We start from the raw sequence: 25,493 nt of genomic DNA, 5'->3' as shown, positions 1-25,493 counted from the left end.
TCTCAGCACCAGCCCTGTCTGACCTGAGGGACACGTCCTCTCACTCGCTCCAACTGAATACATTTCTCGTTTTGTTCATATCCCCCGTCTTAGTCCTCCTCCCTTCCCCGAGCCAGCTCCTATCCCCTCAAGCGGCAAGGCCCAGTTTTGATTTCCCTATAAATCCTGGTTATGGAGCGTGGAAGTGACTTGATCCCATTATTCTAGTAGTATGAGAGCGACCAGAGGTGATTCAGAATGAAATTGTGACAGTCTGGGATGTCCTCTGAGATGCCGAGTGAGTAAAAATGTGACTCCCCTCTTCCTTTTAAATATTAATGATGAGCCATCTGTAAAAGAAATACTGTATAGCAATCTGAAAAGGCAATTAAACAGATATATCAGTCACACCATGACATGTCCATGTGCTAAATGTTTTTACTTCTCTTTGGGAAATTCAATAAGCACCTGGTCTTGTTTAATTTATGTGATTTGGTTATGATAGAAATACGAGTACTCTATAATCTACTGGCACTTCCAGCATTAGTGGAGAGATTTGTGTTATTTCATGTCGATAAGGATCGAAAGATAGATTTCAGGTTGTTGCAAAAACTGGAAATTACACCTGTTATGATTTAAATCAAAATGAATTGAATAAGTTCTGCCTGCTAAAAAAGATGGACCCCATAGACCTTATCACAGTCACTCAAAAATCAACACCAACATAACCATATTTTTTCTTTCTGTAAAATGTTTCAAATGTCTGATATCTCATCCTGCACTCAACAGCGTTTACTTATTTTAGACCAATTAAAAAGCTTTGTCGAAGCTCACAATCCAATCAAATTCATCCCAACGTTAAGGCAGTAACGTAATTTCAGATGGAAATGCGTCGATGGAAACGGATACTCTTGAAGTCTAGATATAAGAAAGAACTCTGCAAGTACAGTTCATTCCTCAAGACATTAACGATTATGATTTGTAGTAATACAGGAACAAGACAGTTCATCTGTTACACAATGCAACAGTCCTTGATCACTTTCCTCCTTTCCCCCCCTCACAGCCTTTAGACTTCGAGAGCAAGAGAGCCTTCACCCTGAAAGTGGAAGCCACCAACCTCCGCTCGGAGCCCAGCAGCGGTGGGCCCTTCAAGGACACGGCTACAGTGAAGATTGTTGTCGAAGACTCCGATGAACCCCCTGTCTTCTCCAAACCAGTGTACCAACTAGAAGTGAATGAGAACGCTCCCATCAACACCGTCATAGGGACTGTCACTGCCAGGGACCCGGATTCTTCTGTGAGCCTCGTCAGGTAAGAGCCAAAGACAAACTGTGGGTCTGAGAAATGAATTCCAAAGACTGCAGTTCCTTGTGTGGCCACTTGAGGCCGGCTCCTGAAGCGAGTCATTCCCAATTGACTTATGCGACTCATATGATAACAAGATTTAAGATTGATCATAATCAGGGGGCGTGGCTGCTTGAAGGAGCAGACGGCCGCTGCTAACTGTCTTCTAGGTGTTAACTCAGCTAATTCAGTGACTCATGACGACCTTTTTGTCTTTCTCCTGTGGACATTTTAATGCAAGATCATGAAACATTCTTATGGCAAGATTTACTGTACAGACAGACAGGCAGTGTTACATCTGGTACCTTTTACAGTCAATAAGAGAGAAAGCGCTGTAAGTAGCTAATGGCTGACAAATCTCCGTTTGTTACTATTTATCCTTTTTGCTTTTGATTAAACAGAGCAACATGGTAACTAAACATGAAACAGAAAAGCTATTTTGTGCAACTTGAAGAAGTGTTGGAGAGAATAGTTTATCGAACGAGTCTTTTCAGGCTGTAATGAGTTGTTTTAATAAAAGGGTTGACACTGAGGCATGCAATTAAATCTCTTCATGCCTCTGACCTTTCCAGTCTACGGTCACTGCATGCGCAGTGAGGAAGCCATCCAATGATCGCTCTCATTTCCACAGATGTACAAAAAAAAGAAAGTAGATTATGAGTTGAAGGCAGCACAAGTTTGTCTTTCAATGTGTGACCGGAGCTGCTATATTCTCCTCTTGTCTGACTTATTCTTGAAAATACCACAAGGGCACCTTGAGGATAGGTTATACAGGCAATTTCTCTCCCTCCATCTTGGCATTTCATTAATTCTCCAGTGACTTGCTGACCGCATTCCCGGGACAACACTCAACAGGTTGTGTGTAATTGCATGGCGGGCAGAGAGCGAGCTGGCTCTCGTAGATTGGACGAGGCTATAGAGCAGGGCCAGTTCATTTTCTTTTTTCTTTTTTTTTGAAATTTATTTTCTGGTGGCATCCTCATGTTTAGTGATGAGATTGCCAGGAGGAATTGAGCCCTGAGGTTGCATGATGTCCCTCCGCTGGTAAGACTAAAAAAAAAAGACAAGTATTTCATGTATAATGACATCTCTGGCCTCTCTCTCTGTCCTTATTCTGTGCAGTGAATCAGGTCTGTGTTTTGTTTTCTGTTACACAGGGGATCAGATAGAGAGGCAAAGTTAGTGTGTTTTGGATTGTCACTCCCAAGGCAATTTATCAGACCGATTTTGAATTTGGCTACGCGATAACTTTGGTGAAATAAATGCCATGCGACTCTCACTGACGCTTCCTAAATAAGGATATATTCGATTGCAACACTGATATTTTATTCAAACTATTAAACTCAGACAATGTCCCAACATTTCACATTGAAGACATTGCATTGCCCCTTCTTCCTGCTCTTTTAGATCATCATCACCATGCCAAGCAGCTTTTTTCTATTTGTTGTTTTTTTTTCTAAATCCTTTTGTAAATCTTAATGTAGCTTAAGTTTTTAGGAAAAAGACGCAGACTTGCCATCTAAACAAACCAATGTGTTGGTGTGAAGGCAACTCTCTCATTGAAATTGGATTGAATTTTTCTGGAATGTTTAACAGTAAGATTGGCTGTTTTGGCCAATTTTGGGTTGATAAGCTTCATATGTGTCCATATACGTAGGTTCAAAATGTGTAGATTAATTTAAAAGTAATGTACAAACATGATAGTAGAAATGATTTTGTCTCTTGTCTGCCGGTTCAGGAGTTGTTGATTGGTTAGTTTTTAGTTCATTATCAGATATTGTTGTTCCTCTCTGAGGTCATTGCATCACTTACACCAACATAACAGATATTTTTACTTTACATTCAGTACTGTACGGACTCTCAGGATGGATTCTGTGGCCATTGGAATAGTTGACAAATTTCAGTATCATTTTCAATAATCTAATCAGCTTTAAATAGCACCCCCCTCTGAGTCATGAGCAGTATTTATAGCACTTCTGTTGCATACTGTTCCTGTTATTCTTTCAGAGCGCTGTTATTGAGAGAACAAATGTCTAAATAATGAATGAGTGTTCATGCAAATCGCAGCACCCTGCTGGCAGGATTGCTTCACACATTCACTTCTGTAAAACTGTTCGGGTATCAACATCCTGTCTTCTCGTGTAAAGTTTTGATTACAATGCAGTGCGAGTCATAGGCTGCCATCACAATACACCAGGGTCACTTGTCTATCTGCCCTCACTTCTTCCTTTCTTTCTCTCTGTCTTTTGTATTGTTCCTGAGGTCATTCACAGACACTCACCGTGTTCATTATGCTTTGAATCACCAATTTTACAACTTTGTGGAGAAGTTGTGATTTTCACAATGGATTGATGCTGGAAGGCTTTGTGTGACTGTCAGGCAAACAAAACAAACAAAAAAAATCACCGCAGTGAGAGAAGCAGAATGGAGCCCATTGAACATACTCTCATGAGCTGTTGGATTTTTTAATAATAAAGAGATTTTCCTCTCAAACTCTCAATTTGATTCTCAGAGACAAAAAAGACGAGAAGAAAGTGGCTAAAAGCACGCTGCATTAATCGTCTGCCAATTCCTGTAAAACCACTGATCATCAGGAACGGGGAGGGGGCGGTGCACTGTGCTAACATTGCACACACACACATAAACCAGACTTGTTCCAGCGCAGTTTGTCACAATGCATCCTCATCACACACCTCATCATGAGATCATCTTTGAAGTCTGAGCATACATCTGCACCCTCCTCTCTGCAAACCTTCAGGATGAGCATGATCTATCACAGATGTCCAGTGTTTCCTTTGTGGCGGATGAGATGAAACAAACTATTGTCATAGACGGCTTAATACGATGCATTGCCCCCCCCACCCCCCCCGCCAAAGACCATTTGATTTTTACTTCCAAGCCAGGGTCTGTATTAGCCAGTAACTCTGAGCTTTAGGCTGATAACATGATTACAGCGTGGAGGATTTTAATCCTTCCAGAAAAAGTGGATGACAGAAGGCAGTAGCTGGAATAATGCCTTTTACAAGATCAGAAGCATGTTCTAAATAATGAAAAACACAGACAAAAGCCCGACTGAACAATAAGCCAAATAATGACGCTTTGAAAGTAGTTTGAGATGCAGAAAGGGTTGCATTTATACATTAGTTTTCGAACAGTAATGAATCAATTTGTCCATCATTCTTTTAAAGTGATTGATTGATCATTGGGTCTGGTCTCTCAAGACTGAACTGTTTCACATTTCAAAGTCCAAGATGGTGCAATGAAAGGTCATACAGCTTTAAAGGCAAGTGAGCTGTTTGGGCTTGCTAGCATTATGCCCTTTTTGTTTACGATGAGAAGGCAGACTCAGAGGGCAGAACCAAGGGACACCCACCCAGTGTCACCCACCTGGGGAAGGGAGGTGACTTCCCTTTGTGATGTCATGAAGGGAAAATCTCCAAACATCCTGTTTTCACACATATTTTCTGTAAAGTGGAGCAGGCAAAAGACGGAGGGGATGGTGATGGGGACTTTTCTCATAACTGGGGGGTTTGTAGACAGGCTAGGGATGCATTATGAGTGAAAAACATGCTAAAGTGTATTTTATATTTTATGTGACCTTTAAATGTTTAGTTTAAGTAATACTAGTACAGCAGGAGGTCTTAAAGAGTTTAAAATCCATTTGAAGTTTCAAACAGACCGGACTGGAACATGTTCAAGTGGAGAGAGAACTGAAATCTGATTTATTTTATAGACCTGGTAACCAATATAACTACAAAAAAATCTCTTTCAATTGTCAGAAGAGTTCACCATGTTAGATACAACGTACTGATTTACTCATCCATTTAACTACATGATTTTCAATGCATTTTGTTTTGTTGTGTGATGTGCACCGCTGGAGTGTCCTCATTTATCCTGACATGGTCTTGCAGAATTACCACCTCCAGTGTTATTAACAAAAAGTGCTTATTTTCTTGTCATCTCTGTCTGCAATTTTCATGAAGAGGCCAAAACAAGAGAGGTGCAGCTGAGCTGAGGCTGACCTCTCATTATTTTTGTTTTACTTTAGTTTCCTTTTTATCATCTCTGAGTATTCACAATGTTTCTGCTGCCTCTAAATGGACAGTTCTGCTGCCCAGTGTTTTGTTTTTATTCCATCTTACTATAGCTCCTTTCTTCTGATTGTATCATAATGTGAAACAATCGACATTCAGGTATTACAAACACAGTATTAGAACGGGGCTTCAACTTGTCTTGATTATTTGTACTCAAACGTGGCCCCTGAGCTAGGCCGTTTCCTGGTTGGAGCGGGTCATCACATTCAATAGATTCATGAGGATCTCTTGTTTAGTGGTTCACCAAATTTTCTAGCTCGCAACCCTCAAAATTAGGGTGCCAGAGACTGGGGACCCTCCCTTTCCCTGTCGCTCTTCAAGCATACAACGTAGCGTACAGCCACGCACATGCACTAATGGAAACACAGGTTACACAAAAGAACATCACCAAAGAAATACACAGTCTAAAACAACAATATGAATTTAGAGTAATTTAGTAATTTACCATATGGCTAGAAGCAATATGCAAGTATTGTATAGACTTTATCACTAAGTGGACATAAAAAGAACAACTTAATAGATCATACAGGTGTTCATCTTTACTTGTTAAGAGCAGCAGGCACCTACATTGTTATTGTCATGTACAAACTTACTTCATTTAGTTTTGTGCCTTTCTCTGTTAGGGTAGCTGAAGTTAGATGGGGAATATTGGAAGAGAAAGTGGGGGATCAGGAATGGAACCTGTGACCAGTGTGACAGACTGTAGCCTCTGTTCATGGGGCACCTGCTCTATACCACCTGAGCTTAACCAGCAGTTGGAAAAACCTACATTTTAGGGACTTAAAAAAATAATAACTTTAATTTCACCATAAATTGAACTACTTTTTGTACACATTTTTACAAAAGTTGGTAAAAAAAAACAAAAAAAAAAGAATTTTAAATCTATAATCCACATTTTAATTGTTTTTTTTCGAAGTCATATCGGGACCCCTCTCTTAGTGTCTCGTGACCCCCCGCTTTAGGAACCACCAAAGATGTTTCAGACAAAAGAAAAGCTGGAGGGATTTACTGGAGGTATCTGGAAGTGTTACTTGATAGAATACTTATGTGATGATTCAGTTGTCTAAACCTCTGCTGGTTGATTCATCTCATGTGACTTATTGTGCGCCTTTAGATGCATAATGTTTAGGCCTTTATTTAAGAATGTCTGGATGATGAATAGAGCTGACATAGACAAGGCCATCAATGTCTGAAACATAGATTCTGCAGCCGTGAAACTGATGTAAAATAGATCTGCAGTTGATTTAAAAATCTATATCCCTGCAGTAGAATGGGTGATGAAGAAAGTATTCTTGTGAAAACACAATTGAACATGTCAGTTGTAACACAGGCAGCCTGTTGATCTTTACACTCAAATTACGTGTAAATTATACTTGGCAGCCTACAATTTTCCTCCTCCATCCCAGCCTTTGATTCTTTATCTTTCTGTTTTCAGAAGTACAAAGACAAGAAGCTTCCTGTAACACAGCTGTGGTTGGATCTGTCCTATATAGCGCGCGGAGTGGCAGCAGTAATATCAGCATTAGTGTGGTCCCTCTCCTGACCAACATCTGAATGAGCTCTCGAGTCGACCTCTTTGATTAGAATCGCTCTCCTCCTCAATCCCCCCCTCCAGCCGGACCAGACTAAACCGGTCAGAGTCGAAAAACCACTCGGGGGGCGAGTGCTCTGGTGGCCTGCCATGTCCTCTGCACTCAGGAGACAAACAACCCCTTAGCTGTACTTAATGCATCCAACCAACATCATTTCAGGTGCACTCCATGAAATAGTGCCTCTCTCTCTGGAGCCCGTGCTCTGTCGTTTTCTACCTGACTGATCACAAATAAAACGCAATGTGACATCTGGCAGTCACTATATGGCTGTATGTCACCCACTGCTGCATTTCACATCGACGCTGTGACTGTAGTTTGTTCCAAAGTATTAGTGCATTGACAAGCATTGCCAAAATCAGGTCTCATTTGAAAACAAGCTTGGTTAACATCTTTGCTTTTTTTTCGCTATTCAGTTCTTTTTTTTCAGGAGATTGTGGTGCTTAATAGAAATCTGTCAAGCTTGTTTCTTTCTGCACGTTTGCTCTTGTTGTTTTAGCACAGCTGGCATTTGACATGCGGCATATTGTAATACAGAGAGTCATGTAAAGGAGGCGCTTTGGAAATAAATGGACATTAAATGTCAGGACAGCAAATTCCACTGGACCCTTTTTTTTGGGGGGGGGGGGGGGGGGTTATTTATGATGTGCTCTGAACTTTCCAGGAAAATCACCTTCTTTGTAAAGCGGCCTGGGATCCAACCTGAATAAAAAATGTAGCTTTAAAAAACTCCACTGGTCAGCATTCAGAGGACGGCAAAAATTAGTTCTACATCTGTGATCCTCCCGGTGGAATTACTGACCTAATAACAAGCAGGAATGTCACCGAGGCATTTTGTTCTCTGTTGGAGGAAAGAAAAAAAAAACACAACACATTTGTTCTCGATCTGTTCACCTCCTCTCACTCTGACTGATAACAGGCACTCAGTCACACAGATGCACACACTCGCTCACATTCACACTCTGAAGGTGATAAAACCCAGCAGCTACTGTGTTTAAACACAAACACACTGATGCGCAGAAGCCTTTAGGCCTTTAATTTATAAATGGTGCTTACCCAGCACTAGTGCCGGCTACAGCCCCACTGATATGTTTGCGTGGCCTGTACTGTATCAAATATTTATTAGTTGTTTTTTTTTTACGACAGATACTGTTTATAAGAGAGAGTCTCATAATTAATAGAAATAAAGTAAGGAGAAAAATATGCACTGGGGATGCTACATTAATTCTTTTCAATGTGTATCCAATGATTAATGAATTAAATCGGTCACATTTTTTGATAACCATTTTGAAAGTGGAACTGTTGGTTCTTACACATTGCCATGATAAGGCAGAATACTCACAGCCCTGTTATGTCTCTCCTGTAATGTGTATAGAAGTGGAAAGTTATCTCCTCCACTATCTGAGGTATAACAAAGGGGTAATGGTTGGGAAGACAGTGGCAATGTGTAACATTGGGACAGGCAGGGCAGAACTGCGCAGTGTGTGTGTGTGTGTGTGTGTGTGTGTGTGTGTGTGTGTGTGTGTGTGTGTGTGTGTGTGTGTGTGTGTGTGTGTGTGTGTGTGTGTGTGTGTGTGTGTGTGTGTGTGTGTGTGCATGTCTCAAGTGTGTGCATGTCTCAAGTGTGTGCGTGTATGTGGAGCTCCCACTGTGTGTTCACTTGTCATGTGCAAGTACAATGGTGTAATGACAGTGGAGGTTAATTACAACTCTGTTTCTGTACTGCAATCCTTAAATGGTCTATGTCATTTCTGAAAGAAAAAAAAAATCTGTTAAATAAATTCAAATTGAATTCACAAGCAGAAATACATAAATAATCAATCCATGCCAATTTAGCCTTGCTTGGTCTGGTATGACCTGTATGCTCATAGTGACTAATGTTCTCAGCTCTCTTCTTTACTTATTCAAATTTGACAAAATATAACACATTTAAAGATCGAAGGAAGTTGTCTCTTTGTGGCTGCAGTTTCAGATGACGGTCAGTCATAACAATGTGTCACTTAAAGCTCCTGTTAGTAACTTTTGTTTTTTGATGTTTTTTGTACACCTTATCTCTTTGCTGATCTTGTCCTAGTGTATTTATTGGTCTGAAACATTCAGCATTGATGAAGCTCTAGTGTTCAGAGGCGCTCTGCACTTTTCTGTCTGTCTCCCATACATCGATGATTCAGTCGCTCCAGCACCAAATAACCCTGATGATGTCATGAGGCTTATTTTCTCAGACTTCAGAGTTTCCTCCAGAGTCTTAGTGCTTCTTGATGATTAATGTTTGGAATGTGAAAAATGCTCTGTCCTTTTTATTGCTAAATTGCCTTCTTGACCCTAACATACAATAAGTACACAAATGGAACTTGTAACTATTAACAGAAAATAAGAAACTCTATAGTATTTATTTACATGAAGTCACAGAGTTTACATCAGTGGTGCCCTACCTTTATTCCTTTAAGTTAAAATGATAAATGGACTTGAGCTTGTGAAGGGCTTTTCCAGTCTTCTGACTACTCAAAGCATTTTTACACCGCATGTCACACCTACACATTCACACCCATTCATAGGAAAGGCTTCTAAGAGACCATCAGAAGTAACTAATCCCATTCATACACATTCACACACCACCAAACAAAGCAGTAGGAGCAACTTGGGGTTAAGTGTCTTGCCCAGGGACACACTGAAAATGTAGCTGGAGAAGCTGGGGATCGAACCCCCAACCTTCCGGTTGAGAGACTGACTACCAACTGAGCCACAGCCCCCGCTGGAACCACACAGAAAATATTGAAAGATTGCTTTAAAGAATTAACATAAATACATGCCTTTGATCAAATCAGAATCTGCCATACACACTTGTTCTTACCAAAAGACCATTCTAGGCATACATAGCCCCCCCTCACAAACCCCAGTTTGGCACAGAGTGTGTGTTGTTATGTTCCTGTTTGGTTCAGTGCACCCCTTTGAAAGTGTCCAATTAACTCCAAAGAACATGTAATTCTATGTTTTATTTTATTAATATTACCGCTGAAGTTAAAACGAAAGACTATTTATATTATAACAGATGTCTTGCTGTGTCATGATAAGCAGTAAATATGTGATTGTACATTTATTTGATGAACGCATGCACACTTCCTGCAGCATAGTACACAGTAAAAATTGTTCGACTCGCACTGTGTGAAAGGACAGAGGAGTCACCAGGTAGTCAGCATGAGCTATGGTCGACCATCATGGCTAAAGAGACAGAAGATAGCCACCCACAGAAAAGGCTCACAGAGAACATGCCCCGGCCCTGCTGTTTGATTGACAGGTGAGCTGTGAGTAATGCAGCACAGAAGCGCCACATCAATGCACCAAAGGAGCGTAAATGAATGGAGAAAAAAAAAAGAATAATGATCTCACTGATTAGAGCTTCCCGTTATCTTTTTCATGCACACAACCGCTTCTGTCACGCTGATGCTTTCTGATTAGCGTATTATGTGTGATTTTGTTATATTTAGGTCTTTTTTTTTTTTTCTGGATGTCTGTTGCGTCAGCTCAAAGAATGCTCCGCTGTTTCTAAACGTTTGGCACAGACAGCCTCCACGTGATGATGACTGAGGTCAGTTAGTAAGGCCGTTTAGAGGTCTGTGGAAGTAAAAGCAAAGCTGAAACGAGACGATAATATGCACAGAGAGAGAGAGAGAGAGACGCACACGTGCATTCCCCGATCACACTCAGGGACATCCCCGCGCACGTAGAAACGCCCGGATATCATTTTTTTTATTTGCTTTTAATTCTTTCCACATCACGTTTGTCAGTTTGAGTGACAGGTGGCAGAACATTTCAGGGTCTGTCTCCTCGCTTCCACGTGAGGCTGTCAAGAGTTTGACTGGGATCCACTCAGTCTGCAGGAGAGAGAGGCTGCTCCCAGGTGGCTCGCTAGCTGTCTGCCTGTCTTGAAAGTGCTCTGCGTCTGCGGGGCAACACAGAAAGAGAGAGAGAGAGAGGGAGGGGTGGGGGGGAGAGAGAGAGAGGGAAGGGAAGGGGGCTGTGGGGGTCCTTATGGACCTCTCCCAGCCCGGCGTCTAGAGGATTTTACACCATTTCATCTCAAAAATGGAAATGTCACGGCTCGGTACATCTCCCCAACAATTGGAATCTGGGCCAGTGGTTTATTTATTTCATTTCCTGCCATTCTTGTATAAGCAGCATCCTCCTTCATATAAATTGTTGTTGTTGTGCTCCTTCTGTATTCTCTTTCCATCGTCCCTCCCTGCATCCACTTTCCCCCTACCCCTCTTTCTCTCGTATAGACACTGTAGGGTTCCTCGCAAACAGGTCTGGACTGATAAGGATGAGAGGTTCCTCATGGAGATGGTACAAGACTCAGGGTGAGGAGGGGAGGATAGACAGGGTGAGGAGGGGAGGATAGACAGGGTGAGCGGGGCGCCTGGTGGCCGAGGGATGCCTGAGCGGGGGAAAGGGTCTGCAAAGAATTGGATAGGGGGATTGGATTAGAAATAGCTTGGAACCCAGCTGGATGGAGGAGAAGAAAAAACGTTCTGACTGTAAAGTGAGTAAGAGTCTGTGAGAGAAGATGTGACAGGAAACAGGAACAGTTTGTCCCGCGGAAAACACTTGTGCAGAGCACGGCATGATTTTTGCTCACGTGAGTCACTGTTGTCCTGTGTTTTGGGTGAGTAGGATGTTTGTGACAGTCACACATAATGGGCGAATGAAAACCAAAAGATGACCCGCGATGGCAGATTCTTTTTTTAGTCCGTTTTGTGTGGGCTTGTCCCGGGGAATTTGAGATGCTTGCGTTGCAACATGAGAGAGCGATTTCACAGATTGGAGTGGCGTCAGAAAATTGTCTTTTATGTGCTTTCCAATTTCATGCCTGCTGCTGGAGTTTTTTTTTTTTTTTGGGGGGGGGGGGGGTTATGTCTTGCAAGTGTACTTCTAAGAATGTACTAAGTCAGTGTGTTGCAGGCAGGGTCAAAGAGAGGAAGAAAAATCACGGATAGGGAAAGTTTCACAACTTTACTGGAACTTCAAAGGTGATGATACGTTTGTAAAAGATAAGGACAATATTCAGAATGAACATTTATTTAATCCTCAAGGGATTTTATTGTGAGATATCGCTCCAATTCAACAAGATTGGAACCTAAAATATCCCTGATGTGGATGTCCAGCCAAGAATGAGATATATATATATATGTATATATATATATATATATATATATATATGTGGTTCAGTTGGTAGAGTCGTCGCCTCTCAACCAGAAGGTCGAGGGTTCGATCTCCAGCTGGGCAACATGTCCGATGTGTCCTTGGGCAAGACACTTAACCCCAAGTTGCTCCCACTGCTTCAGTGGCAGTGTATGAATGGGATTAGTTACTTCTGATGGATGATACTACATAGTGATCACTACCATCTGTGTGTAAAAGGGTGTGAATGGGTGGGTGTGACCTGCGGTGTAAAAGCGCTTTGAGTAGTCGGAAGACTAGAAAAGAGCTATATAAACTCAAGTCCATTTACCATTTACCATATATATATCGTCCCCTTCCTAAAATAATGGCCTAAGTCATCTTTTCAAGTTTTTCAGAAAACACAAAAAACTGATCCAAATATTGAATATATGATATTAATTAATTCTTTCACTCACAAATGTTATTACAATAGATGGCTATTGACATACTAATAACAATTTCTGTCAATTATGTAACACAAGAGTTATAAATGACTTAGGCAAAAATTTTCACATGCTGTTGTGATTTAGACAATTTTAAACATTCAACAATAAAGCATAGCTAACACACTAACTAAACATACTGTAATGCTGAGGTGGGGGCACAAGCCCTGAATCATGGAAATAACTTCAGTGATCGAGTGGGATGTTGTCGTTCTTCTTAGGTAAAATTGCTTAAGTCACATTGACTTTTGACTTAGGCAAAATAAAACAGCCTGAGTCACACTCTTGACATAGGCCATTATACTATGGGGGGAGAAACGCAGGATCTGTTTAACTGAGGATGTAGGCGACTTTACCAGAGGTGGCAAGCATCATGAGGAAATGATTTATGCAAAAAAAAAAAAATTTTTGTCAAAAAATGACTTAGGTCATTATTTTAGGAAGGTGACGATATATATCATATCTAAAGGTTTCTGATCTTTATACGGTATACATGCTGTCAATGTGAGGAAAGGCCTACCTAAACTTGCATTCTTGTATTTGCTACAGTTCAGGCTATGGAGAAATATATGATCTTAGCATCTCTGACAAACCAGTTAAAGGTTTTCCCTTCCCTTAAATATCTGTGTCATACCAAAGATCTTTTCACATAAGGTCCTGCTGAGTAAGCATTGCAGATAAGGGAAAGCAATGTAATCCTTTTTTTTAATATCCCTCACTATATGCAGTTTGCTGAAAATTGGGTGATGCCCAGATCTGCAGTCTTTGTAATACATCTGGTATTCTGAGGTCTATTTAACCGTCTGTGATGGATCACATCTCAATGTCTCCGCTTTGTAAAAAGCTACAGACAAGTAATGGACCTATAAACGTGTACACTATAACAGGCTCGTTTTCCTTTGAAAACCGAGTTTGATTAATTTATAAGTGTGCTGCTTTATTAACCTAAAAACAGCTTGTGGATTTTAAAAAGCAAACACAATCATTCTGCCTAAGATCAGACAAGGTCACACATAACAGGCTCATGGATGCTTCATCTCCATTACACTCATTATCCCCCCTCCCTGTGCTGTTAGAGCTCATGTGTGACACAAAGCGGTCCTAACTCATTAATGCAAAGCCTTTGGGGGCAATTGAGTGTTGACAGATCCCAAACAGGGGTTAACAAAACCCTATCTCTCACCCTGACATAACATGGTCGGTTTTTTTTTGCAGGTCGCCATGACCGGGGGGAGGGGTGTGCTTCTCGGACATTAGCAGGGGTTTAATGCCTCATGTGGAAAGCTGTAATTATTCCTCAGATGATAATTGATTTCTTGCTGTTTTGAATGTGTATTCATATTCAGGTTCCTGATGGATTAGGTGTCGTTAGCCACGGCACCCAAAAGGGCCGCAGAGAGTTTGAGCTCGGATTTCTGATGACTGATTGTCCCTGCAGGTATTTCATCGACCGGCACACAGACCTGGAGAGGCAGTTCAACATCAACGTGGACGATGGGAAGATCACACTGGCCAAGCCTTTGGACAGGGAGGCGGACATGTGGCACAACATCACAGTAACGGCCACGGAAGTCAGTAAGTGACCTTTTTCTTTTTTCTGACTCTGCCCCCCCCCCCCCCCATTCCACAAGAAGATCATTCCACATGAATTGTAATACCCTATTTTCAAATCAATTTCTCACTATTAGAGATTCATTGGCATGCCGGTTTGACAAAGTGAGAGCTGTAGGAGGACACGTACAAAAGAGCGACTTCATGGTTTTTTTTCAGTCAAAAGGAATCACTGACCTGCTCTGCGCAATCCTCAGTCGAAGATTAGAAACCGACGCTGTTTAATCGCTCCCGGAATATGCCACAAACAATTAACATTGGAGTCCACAGAGGCATTAAATACGTTGATTTGCTGAGTTTTGATTGAATTAAACAGCTCAGTAGTCAATTTGTGGAAGTGCAAGAACATTAAGGCGTATCAAATAAACAGTTTTAAAGGCATGCTCCAGAGTGGATTGCTCCAACGCCAGCATCCATTACAGATTAAAGAACATCTGCGAACCGCAAAACTCACTGACTACGAAGAAAAAATCTTGCCGGCAGAGCTACAAACAGCTCAAACCATATGTAAGGCTTTATTTGCATACAGATTGTTTCAGGGGGGCTGTACGTTGTGATAAAGCTTAATGTACCCCTTAAAGCTATTGGAATAGAAATTGACACAGCTTGTAAGTTTTTTTTTCCTCCCCCTGTCCTCTTCCGCTCGATCTCTCTGTCCTTCCCTCTCTCTCTCTCTCTGTTTCATCCTCTATCTCTCCCTTTTCTTTCCTTAATCAAAGGAAACACACATTAATTGTCAGAGCAAATGAAAAGCACAAGCGCTGTCATAATGTTTTGGACGCGCAGCGCAGACAGAATCCCGCCATCGAAAGCAGCCCCGTTGGAGGAATTGAATGCGTCTCATTTGATAAGCCGGCTGCCTTGTCATTCTTTCCTTTGCACCCGTACATTTAAAGCACGTCTTCATGCCTCTTGGCGAAGTAACTGTGGCTCGAGAGATAGTGGCATCTCAGAGAACACCTAATAGGAATTTGCCAAAATAAATACAGCAGTTTTGCTATTCTTCACGGCTGGGGAGGGGGAAGTGTGTTCTCTGGCGTGAAGAGGAATAGATGTGTTCCCAGTTCTATCCCGATGCCATTTGCCACCCAAACGGGAGGCGCGTTCTGCCGCTCCGCATCAGTTGACATCTGACTAATCAGATTCCATTCCCTGTCTGCTGCTGCTGGGGGAAAGTCACTTTTGCAGGGAGGGGGCTATGTATCCCTCTGCCCTAATCCATCTATCACTGTCTATCACTCTGTCAATTTCCACTCCCTTCACTGCTTACCTCTATTTCAACTCAAACGCTTGTCTGTGGCCTTCAGGTTTCTCAGGCGCAATGTCCTCTGCTACATCTTTCACTTTTATTATTTCAAAAAAAATGTTTTTTTAATTTATCCCATGACATTTTTTCAATGACAAAAGTCTGTCTGTGGAATTTGTTTAATTTTTACAATACCATTTAAAGGGCCAGTACATATAGGAGATCTACCGTATTGGCAGAAATGGAATAACATCATCTGACTTGTGTTTTCATTGATATACGATCAGATAAAAAAACTAATTATTATATTTTTTGTCACCTACCATGTACAGAGGGATCATCTCTATGACATGGTCCACCATCCTGTTTCTACAGTAGCCCACAATAGACAAATTAAGCACCGCTTATAGGGAGTCTTACTTAAAACAAAACAAGATAAAGGCCCTTTTGACATTTCAGGAAGGAAATTCAAGATCATCCTTTTTGAAAATCTGAGTTTAGCCAAAGTAATAAAATGCAGCAAAGCATCATACAGGTATGCTTCAACCGTCTTTTATGACCAGTAGCTTAATATGTTAGCTAACTTTATCTTATGTTTGCAGACTTTAGATCAATGCTTGTAAGGCAACAGTAACAGTAATTAATAAACACAATGACTGACTTTACGTGTGTTTTTCTGATTGTGCTTTTTTTTTTTTAGGATGCAATAATAACCACATTTATGTCTTATGTTAGTTGGCCCAGGAGAATCTAAGAAAAAAAGGCCATTACAGTAGCCACTGCTCATTTAAAGTTATGTAGTGTCCATTTAAACACAGTTTAAGACCTTTTTAAAAAGTCAAAACTGTCGAGATTAAAACCATTTAAAAACTCTTCTCAAATGTTCTTAATCACTTTGAGATGATTGTAGTGACAAACTGGATGACAAAGAATCAATTATTAACACAAACATAAAACCAAGCATGTATCGCTGGCCAAAGAGACACAGCCGTCTTCTGGCCACATGAATACATCGTTCTTTTAAGAGTTTACATTTTCACGACAGATTAATAAAAAAAACAACTGCTTACGGGACTCTTGAAAGGGGCTGTCAATTACCCGCCATGAATAATTCCAATCAAATCTAATCTAATTAAACAGCCTTTATTGTCCAACAGCTCATTGATATGCATGCTGTAACCCTCATGTTTAAAACATCACAGTGTACATGGGGATTTTTCAAAAAAGCACTTTGAATGGGGATGTTATTTCTCATTTGTGTTGCCTTAGAATCCCGCTTTGCATGGTTGATAGCAGCTGAAATGTGGATTGATGTGGTTTCTCATCTGTCCTTCCCATCAGCTCAGGAAATGAAGGGAAGAATAAAGATGGAAAATAAAGGAAATTAAAACTAGGTCACAGAAATTACCTGGGATTTCATGCGTAACCCTGTTTTTGTTTTCCATGTTTTCAATTTTAGCTCACATGGATTCTTATTTATCTGCTTTTCTCTCCCCATTTTCTCTATCTATCTATCTATCTATCTATCTATCTATCTATCTATCTATCTATCTATCTATCAGGAAACCACAGTCAGATATCGAGGGCGATTGTGGCGATCAGAGTAATGGACATTAATGACAATGCCCCTGAATTCGCCACCGAATACGAGGCCTTTCTGTGTGAAAATGGAAAACCTGGACAGGTAAGAAAAAGAAGTATCTCATTCATCAAAGCAGTGATCCATCTCTCTCTCTCTCTTCTCTCTCTCTTTCTCTCCACTCCCCTGTAATGATTGGCCACAATGAATTATAGCCTATTTATTTCACTGTGAAACTACAGAGGTGGGAGTGCGGTTCTCTTTTCCCCCGCAAAGGCCCTCCCTTGGCACAGTGTGCGCCGAGCGAAGGGGGGAAATGAGAGCAGTCAGGATTGATCAGAATGGATCATAATTCAAGACTGTCTTTCATGTCCTCCTCCAGATGGCACACTGCTTCCCCCAGCCAAAAATCCTGGACAAGCACTTAGCATTCTCCTTCTCATCAATCGACCCTATTCAGGAGGCCCATGTGCGTACAATGAGAGGCTTTATTGAAAGGAGAAAAAAGGAGGGGGAAAAGGGAAACTGTCCTGCAGGGCCTGAATTCTAATTTCCAATCAATCATAAAGACGTACAGCACGATAAGACCTGTGGTGACAGATTAACAGATAGAGCCAGGGGGCCAGGAAAGTGTGCCAGACGAGACAGGACCTCATTGATAATGATCTCAAAACCTCGGAATGAATAGGGCATATATTTCATCAGGTGTGATCCTAGCCAGAATAAGACTGAACAATCAGGCAAAAACAGAGTTCTGAATAGGCGGCCTCCTCTGAACGGCTTCGAGCGCTCCTCTCCACATCGTCACCTCTCTCTGTTTTTCAACACAGGTGATTCAGACAGTCAGCGCGGTGGACAAAGACGACCCCATCCAAGGCCACTACTTTGACTATCGCCTCGTTCCCGAGATGCTCAACAACCCCAATTTCACCATCAAAAACAACCAAGGTGAGTACGAGAAAGAGACTCGCAGAGGAGGGAGTACCTGTTCTAGTAGCAGGGTGATTGAAGTTTCTGTAAATTTCTCCAATGGCTTTCCGGTCTAATCTCTAACCGGCGGCATGTTATTCAAACTGGAGATGAAATCTGGTGGATCAGTGTAGCTCACAATTAGCAGATGTGAAATTGTCTGGACACCAGCTTCTCTTTTACTCCCCAGTGCATTTTGAGGGAAGCTAAATGACTGGGATCCAAATGGCTTCTCCTAGCAGTCTTGCAGCTCAATGTAGGGTGACTTCTCAGGAGCTGTTGCCGCGTGGCAGATGGTGCTACATTTATTTGCTAAATACTCAACTGATTGGTTTATTTGCCGTTTTTCCCCATCTTTATTCCATTCCCAGTCTCCTGCCTCCCTTGCATAGCTGCCTCCGAACAGGCTGTGTTCATGATGACATTGTGTAATGTCTTCAGCTCGGGGCAGAAAATCCTCATATGGTACTAGCCGTCTGTTGCTTGGCAGAGGCTGCGGGCTAACGTACTGCAACCTCTCTTTCTGAAGGAGGAAAGAGCCCATAAAAATCAGGTCATCAAAAGGCCTTACTATCTTTTGAGAAAATATATTTTAAAATTCTTCTGAAACAGGTGCATTGTCAAGAAGGAATATGAGATGCTAGGGTAGTCACAGGAACTGCAATAAAAGCCTTGACGGTGAAGATTAATGTCCTATTCATGCATTAAGCAATATGTAAAGAAAATAAAATCATTAATCAAGAAATTTGAATTGAAATATGAATGGTAACTTAAAGGTGTAATATGAAGATTTTACAGTGAAATATCTAAATCATGTAAAAACTGAATGAACCTACAGTATATCAAATATATTTTTTGTTGAGTACTTACATTAACTCTAATATTTCCAACAGTTCCAAGAAAGCCACATAAATCCTCAATTTTATAGTTTAAATACCCCATTTCTTTAGTGGAGCCACCATGACATGATGTCTTTGTTATGTCAAAGACAGCTGCATAAGGATTGTGATAACTGCCTCTAAAAGCTGCGGAACACCAAGTAAATTATGCTTGTGTACATCTTTTTAGGTCTGTTTCGTCCGTTCGTCTTGACTACGGTCAACTCAGAGTTTGTTTTCATCGGGGGTTGAGGGTACAGGAACAGAGAGAATCACTCCCATGATTCCCCTGCCAGCCTCGACGTCATATTTGGTTATTGTTTTGTATGAGAGGCCCCTGGCGGCAGAATTCACACGCTGTGCATTTGACAGGCTTTAATGTATAAGTCTTAATTGTGGCTCAACCTCAAAGTGCATTCAATACGCAGGTCCTTTCTGGATACATTTAGAGGTTTCTTAAGCTGCTGTAACAGATAAAACCCTCACTACAATGGTTTCACCACTAAAAGGACAGCTCTGCACTACTACAAACCACAGAAAACATTTTGTTTTTTCCTCCCTCACCTAAAAGTAAACATGTGTTGTGGCTCTGCTTTTTAGACTACACAGCACACCGACCACTTGTGTGTGGTGCTGAAAATCCCGAGCAGAGAAACGAAGCCCATCGCAGCGTATCCCCCAGCACTTACAGCAGCTATTTCTATCTGAATCGGCAGCTGTGGGAGACACTTCAGTGAAGAGCGTCAGGCTCCTGTGAGCCTCTGTGTGCAGCTTTTGTTTGCGATGATGGGTCTAATTGTAGGGATTAAACAGTGAAGAGGTTAGGGGTTGTCCATGCTGTGGAAAATGGCCAAGGCATTGACCAACTGTATGCAAGTTATCAAGCAGTCTGACAGCTCTGTGTTTAGAGGCAGGGTTACAGCAGAGCTTCCTTTTCTCACTAATCGAGACAACATACACTTGCCAAACTGGCAAAAGTAAACTCTTCAGAGATTTTTTATAGATTCCACACAATTCTATTATCAAAAAAGACCCTGTCCCTTTCTTACATAATGTCTTTACGTCATCTCAATGCAAAACGGGTTATGACTGATCAAAATTGAGGTTAGCTTATATCTTCTTCCCCAGCAATATCAGAGACCTGTTTTGTGATGCTAGTTAGCTAGCACACTGAGCAGCAGTCAAACTTGGAAAATGTCCGCGCCCTTTAGTTTAGCTGTTAATTCAATTTAATTCAATTCAATTTATTTATTTGTTCTTAATCTCTGTATCCTTTTACCTTTGATTCCAAACAACACAAGTGGGTTTAGTTTGTTAGGTCCATAGCTGGTACAGGTTTGCTTGAACTCTAAAATACATACTGAATTTAATATTAATGCATGGACAGCCGGTTGAATGTTTATTAGAAGGAAGCAGGAACTAATGATGCCAGAGTTGCATGTAATACTTGTTATATTTGCCCAGTAAGGCTGCACAAACTAAGAACAGATGAAATCTGTACAAACACAGAACCGCTTTACATGGTTAGTGTCGGGAGAGTTTTTTTGCTATCATCGGTTCAGAAAAGTGAGAGCACTGAAAGGAAATGGACCCTGTCACATCTCCTCCATTGCTTCCTCCAATCCTTTGGTATTGTGTTTCTCCTCGAAAGCACTCCAATCCTGCCTGTAAGAACTTCATGAGAGTAGTGTGCGTCATAATGTGAAGAGAACACAGAAACACAGAACGTTTCAGACTGTTTATCACACTAGCTGTCATCGCTGTCATTTAGAACCCTTCACATATTAATGCTATTTATAGCTTAGCATGAATTCAAATGTAAACATGCTCTTGTTCTGATGATGATTGATGTGTCAATGTACACAGTTTATTTCATCAGAAACTGTCAGATGGCTGTGCATCCTTATATATATATATATATATATATATATATATATACATTTAAAAAAGACCACTTTGTTTACCTCAGTGTTTCATTCTATTTGCAGGTTATCAACACAACTGTCTTTCTCTTTCAATCTGCAGTCTTTTTCTGAGAATGTGCTGATGGGCAGGATATGTGTAATTCTATTTTTACCATCAATAGTTGCGAAGAAAATGGAAATGACCTGTTTACGAGGACACGCCCTGCCGGTTTACTTCAGCACTGTATACTTACACACTCTCTTATGTGCTCCTGAGTGATCCAAATGAAGACGGACATGTTGGTGCTCACAAAGCTCAGCGTTCCACATTGCAGCAGCACTCTTAAGAAAATAAATCTGAGCATACGTTCACATCAATTACGGATCGCGCAAAGCAAATAATTCTATCATGAAGCCTTCCATCTTTTGATTAAGTTTGCTCTGTCAACGGGAATGTTTTAGCATGGCCCTGAAGCGTTCACCACCAGTTCTAGTTTCTCTCTCTCTCCCTCTTCAGTGCTCCAAGAAGCAGAAAAGGCAAAGGTTACACTATCAGAAATTCTTGTACATTTTCCATAACATCAGCAGGAGTAGTTTCATATGGGACTGCGAGTGTTTGATTATGTGAGCAGGGTAAGGAGAGCCAGCTAATGAGCAGGCGGCTTCACAGAAGTGTCATCAAAGAGCAGCTGGCACCTTTCTGGGTCGACATGTGCCATCTTCTAGTCAGTGTCGCCTGCCATGGTCCCTTCATTTTTTCAGCTTTCAAAGGGGGCAACGAACTCGAGCTTGCATTCCATCAGGAATCCAAAATTGGACTGTTGAGAGAAGAAAAAACGTCTGAAATCTATCAACAACATTAGAATTTGATAGGGCTAGAAGGCCTAGTGACAATTGATGTGAAATTAGTTTACCCTCATGCTGCACTCATCTTCACACGATTTAATAATAGAACTGAATTCTGTTACCAGCATGAATAATAATAATGGGTTTTTCACACATCTTCCAAATATTCATCTCTGGTTTTACCACTCTCTCTGACAGACAATTCAATCAGCGTTCTGGCAAAGCACGATACCTTCCGACGACAGAAACAGGAGGTGTACTTCCTGCCAATCATTGTGGCTGACAACGGGAACCCACCGATGAGCAGCACCAACACCTTGACTATACGAGTGTGCGGGTGCAGCAAGGAAGGAATTGTCCAATCGTGCAACGTGGAGGCATATGTCTTACCCATTGGTCTCAGCATGGGAGCTCTCATTGCCATCCTGGCCTGCATTATACTACTGCTAGGTGAGGTGTTCCTTTTTATTATTAGCAATGTGTTGTGTCTAAATGGATATAGACAATAACGCTATGAGTGATCTACAATAGCAATGAACTGCACCAAACCAAAATCTATCTATCAGGAGAAACCTGCTAAAAAAATCCAAGCAAAAGTGCAAAACATGCCGCTAAAAAAATATCTTAATGAAAAATGCAGGCTACAAAAAGCTGAAAAGTATGAAGCAAAATTCTGCAAAGACATAAATGAAGCAAAATCAAAACACACAACACAAAGCCTTGTAGGCAAATGAATATTATAAACATTGCAAATTCATTGATCTCAAAAAAGTGCTCTGTAGGTAGAGCTAAGCTGTACTAGATCTCAGTAAATTTCAAAGAACATCTTAAAGGTATATGCAGAATGTTTGATCCATTTGTAAAACGGTATATTTTTAGCCATTGCTGCATGTCTTTTAATAAGGCAGATTTTTCTTACCACTGTAACTTTTGCTGCTTTGCTAAAATGCTCATGATGGATAGACCGGGTCTTTGTAACATAACAATGAGTAAGGTCTTTTACCTGCTCTTTGTAACATAACAATGAGTAAGGTCTTTTACCTGCTCTTTGTAACATAACAATGAATAAAGTCTTTTACCTGCTTTTTGTAACATAACAATGAGTAAGGTCTTTTACCTGCTCTTTGTAACATAACAATGAATAAAGTCTTTTACCTGCTTTTTGTAAAATGTCTTGAGATAACACTTGTTATGAGTTGACACTATACAAATAAAAATTGATTGATTGATGTTTGCCATTGTCTGCCACTCAAATGATCTACTTATACTGAAAGAAACCCACTATCCAAAACTTGACCTCGACTTCTTCTTTTTGTCTTCGTTTCTCTCCGTTTTTCTTTCTGACAGTAATAGTAGTACTATTTGTGACCCTGAGGAGACACAAGAATGAGCCCCTCATCATAAAGGACGACGAGGACGTGAGGGAGAATATCATCCGCTACGACGACGAAGGAGGTGGTGAGGAGGACACCGAGGCGTTCGACATCGCAACGCTGCAGAACCCCGACGGCATCAACGGTTACCTGCCGCGCAAGGACATCAAACCTGACCTGCAGTTCATGCCCCGGGCAGGGCAGCACTCGGGCCCGAACGGCGTGGACGTGGACGAGTTCATCAACGTGCGACTCCACGAGGCAGACAATGATCCCACCGCACCGCCTTATGATTCCATCCAGATCTACGGGTACGAGGGCCGGGGATCCATTGCGGGATCTCTCAGCTCACTGGAGACGGCGTCGTCAGACTCGGACCAGAACTATGACTATCTCAGAGAGTGGGGCCCACGCTTCAGAAGACTTGGGGAGCTCTACTCTGTGGGTGAGAGCGATCGCGAGACCTGACCTTTGATACCTTAAAAAAAAAAAACGAGACTTTTCAGATTTTTTTTTCTGTCCACATACTTGTGTATTAAACGCTAGGGGGTTTGCTGGCTTTTAGAAACTGGTGTTTAAAAGATAAAAACAGTTAATAACAAGGACGCCACCTTTTTGTATTCTTCTTAGAGTGAGGTATAGCAGTCGTCATCCACTACTTCAAGCGCATTGTAATTGTTGAGCCAAACAATGTCTTTCTTAGGAGATCTATGATTCTTGTGGAGTGTAACTTAGATTACGTCGTGGAGTGTCTAGCAGTATTTTGGGTGTTAGTCATTTGCTGTGACTGCCAGTAGCAGAAAAAACCCTGGGATTGCTGGTGGTGGCCAGATGAAAGGAAACAATAACAAACAGTCGGATTCTCTGAAGCTTGAGCGGACATCGTACTCCATGGACAGCAAGCCGGACCTCAAAAGCTGCAGAGGAACTGTTGTTTCACAAATCTGAAAGCCACCAAGCTGTGCAGACGCTCTGAAGCAGAATGACAATGAAAAAGCAATATACGGTCTACATTACAATGATGAATGTATGTACGATTAGAAAAAAAAAGGTAAAAAGACCAACCAGTATTGGCTTTAAGTGAATTTGTTATCATTTGATATCTTTCTGGTGGCCACATTTATAAACTCTCTGAAGCCCGGAAAGGCTTGCTTTATACAACTCTTTGTATTTACACGCTACAGGTGTGGGTCTGCAAGTGTTACTAGCCTATAAAAGACTGAAGTGAAGACAAAAAAGAGAAATGTAGAAACTCTGAGGCCTTCTTTTTACAGAAGCAACATTAAATACACTTGTAATCTAATGATTTTTGACAAGAGTGTTGGTTCTTCATTATTGTTCTATGAGTTTTTGTATTCTTCGGTTCTTTGATCATTCTTTTTGTGCTGACAATTTGAAGTGAGTGTGTTTAGATTATTTCACATTATGCTGTTTTTTCAATCACTTGATCACTGTTTCATAACAGCCAAACCATATCGCGAATTTATCGCAGTGGATGGTATAGACTAGATGTAAGCAGGCAAAGAAGTTACTGTTACAGAACAGATGATCGGAAAATGAATTAGGACCGCAGGTATGGGACATTTCTGACACTTGCTAATCTGTGTAAAATAAATCTCAGTATATTTTGAGGTACTGACAGCTAGTCTCTGAGCACAATAGTCAAATTGTTAACTGAGTATACCAAACATCAAATCTCATTTAGGAATCAAAGATTACATCAAAATTGAGACACAAACGCAGGCCATGTGCATAGTCCGCTTACACTGTATGATATCAATAAAAAAGACTTGTACTGTACATAGAGTTACTGCTAACGTCATTAGCTTTCAATGAGGTGGTAGGTTTTGTCTCTGCACGTTAGCTCTTGCACATAATGATAATTTCAATGGCACTACAGCTGCGTGCATACTCAGTTTGTACTGATACCGTATTATGGCAGTTCTCGGTAGACTAAACAATATATATGGCATAGTCCGACATGCAGATCATATTTTCTACTGTGCTTTAATGCTTATAAATGTGTATGTTCAATTATTTACTCCCCGTACTGTAATCTAAGATACCCTGTATTGTTTCCTACTTTGTGAAATATATTTTTATAAATATTGCTGAATGGTGTGGTTTTTCCTTTGTTTCTTACACGACACATTCAATGATTCTTTGCAGGTGTATAGCATTCAAGCTGTTAAAGAGACGCTAACCATTACATATGTCAAATGTGGAGGTTGCTAATGAAGCTGAATGAATAGCTCTAATGAACCCATGAAAATGGTTTAATAATGTCTACGATGTTAGTTAAACAACCCTGATGATGTCCTTGTAAAGTGATCTGAGTTACCACCATGCACTGCATAAAAAGATGGATGGCATAACGGCTCCTGAAAGCCAAAATATTTGCAGCTCCCTCTGCTGATT

At 41.0% G+C, this 25,493-nt stretch overlaps 1 protein-coding gene across 2 annotated transcripts in view; it reads left to right on the top strand.

Moving 5' to 3' along the window:
• cdh8 (cadherin 8) overlaps positions 1-25,186 on the top strand; it is a 115,405-nt gene extending 90,219 nt beyond the window's left edge. Inside the window, exons 7-12 of one of the 2 annotated variants that reach the window (XM_020653600.3) lie at positions 1,043-1,290; positions 14,108-14,244; positions 17,089-17,210; positions 17,936-18,053; positions 21,901-22,152; positions 23,050-25,186. In XM_020653600.3, the coding sequence (XP_020509256.1) occupies positions 1,043-1,290; positions 14,108-14,244; positions 17,089-17,210; positions 17,936-18,053; positions 21,901-22,152; positions 23,050-23,543 (1,371 nt within the window). In that variant the 3' untranslated portion in view covers positions 23,544-25,186. The remainder of the gene's footprint in view (positions 1-1,042; positions 1,291-14,107; positions 14,245-17,088; positions 17,211-17,935; positions 18,054-21,900; positions 22,153-23,049) is intronic. The other variant, XM_020653601.3, reaches the window with a different exon arrangement.
• Positions 25,187-25,493: the final 307 nt, after the last annotated feature.

The sequence above is a fragment of the Labrus bergylta genome, chromosome 3, assembly GCF_963930695.1.
Source record: "Labrus bergylta chromosome 3, fLabBer1.1, whole genome shotgun sequence".
Lineage (NCBI taxonomy): Eukaryota > Metazoa > Chordata > Actinopteri > Labriformes > Labridae > Labrus > Labrus bergylta.
This window is presented reverse-complemented; position numbering and strand designations above follow the sequence as displayed.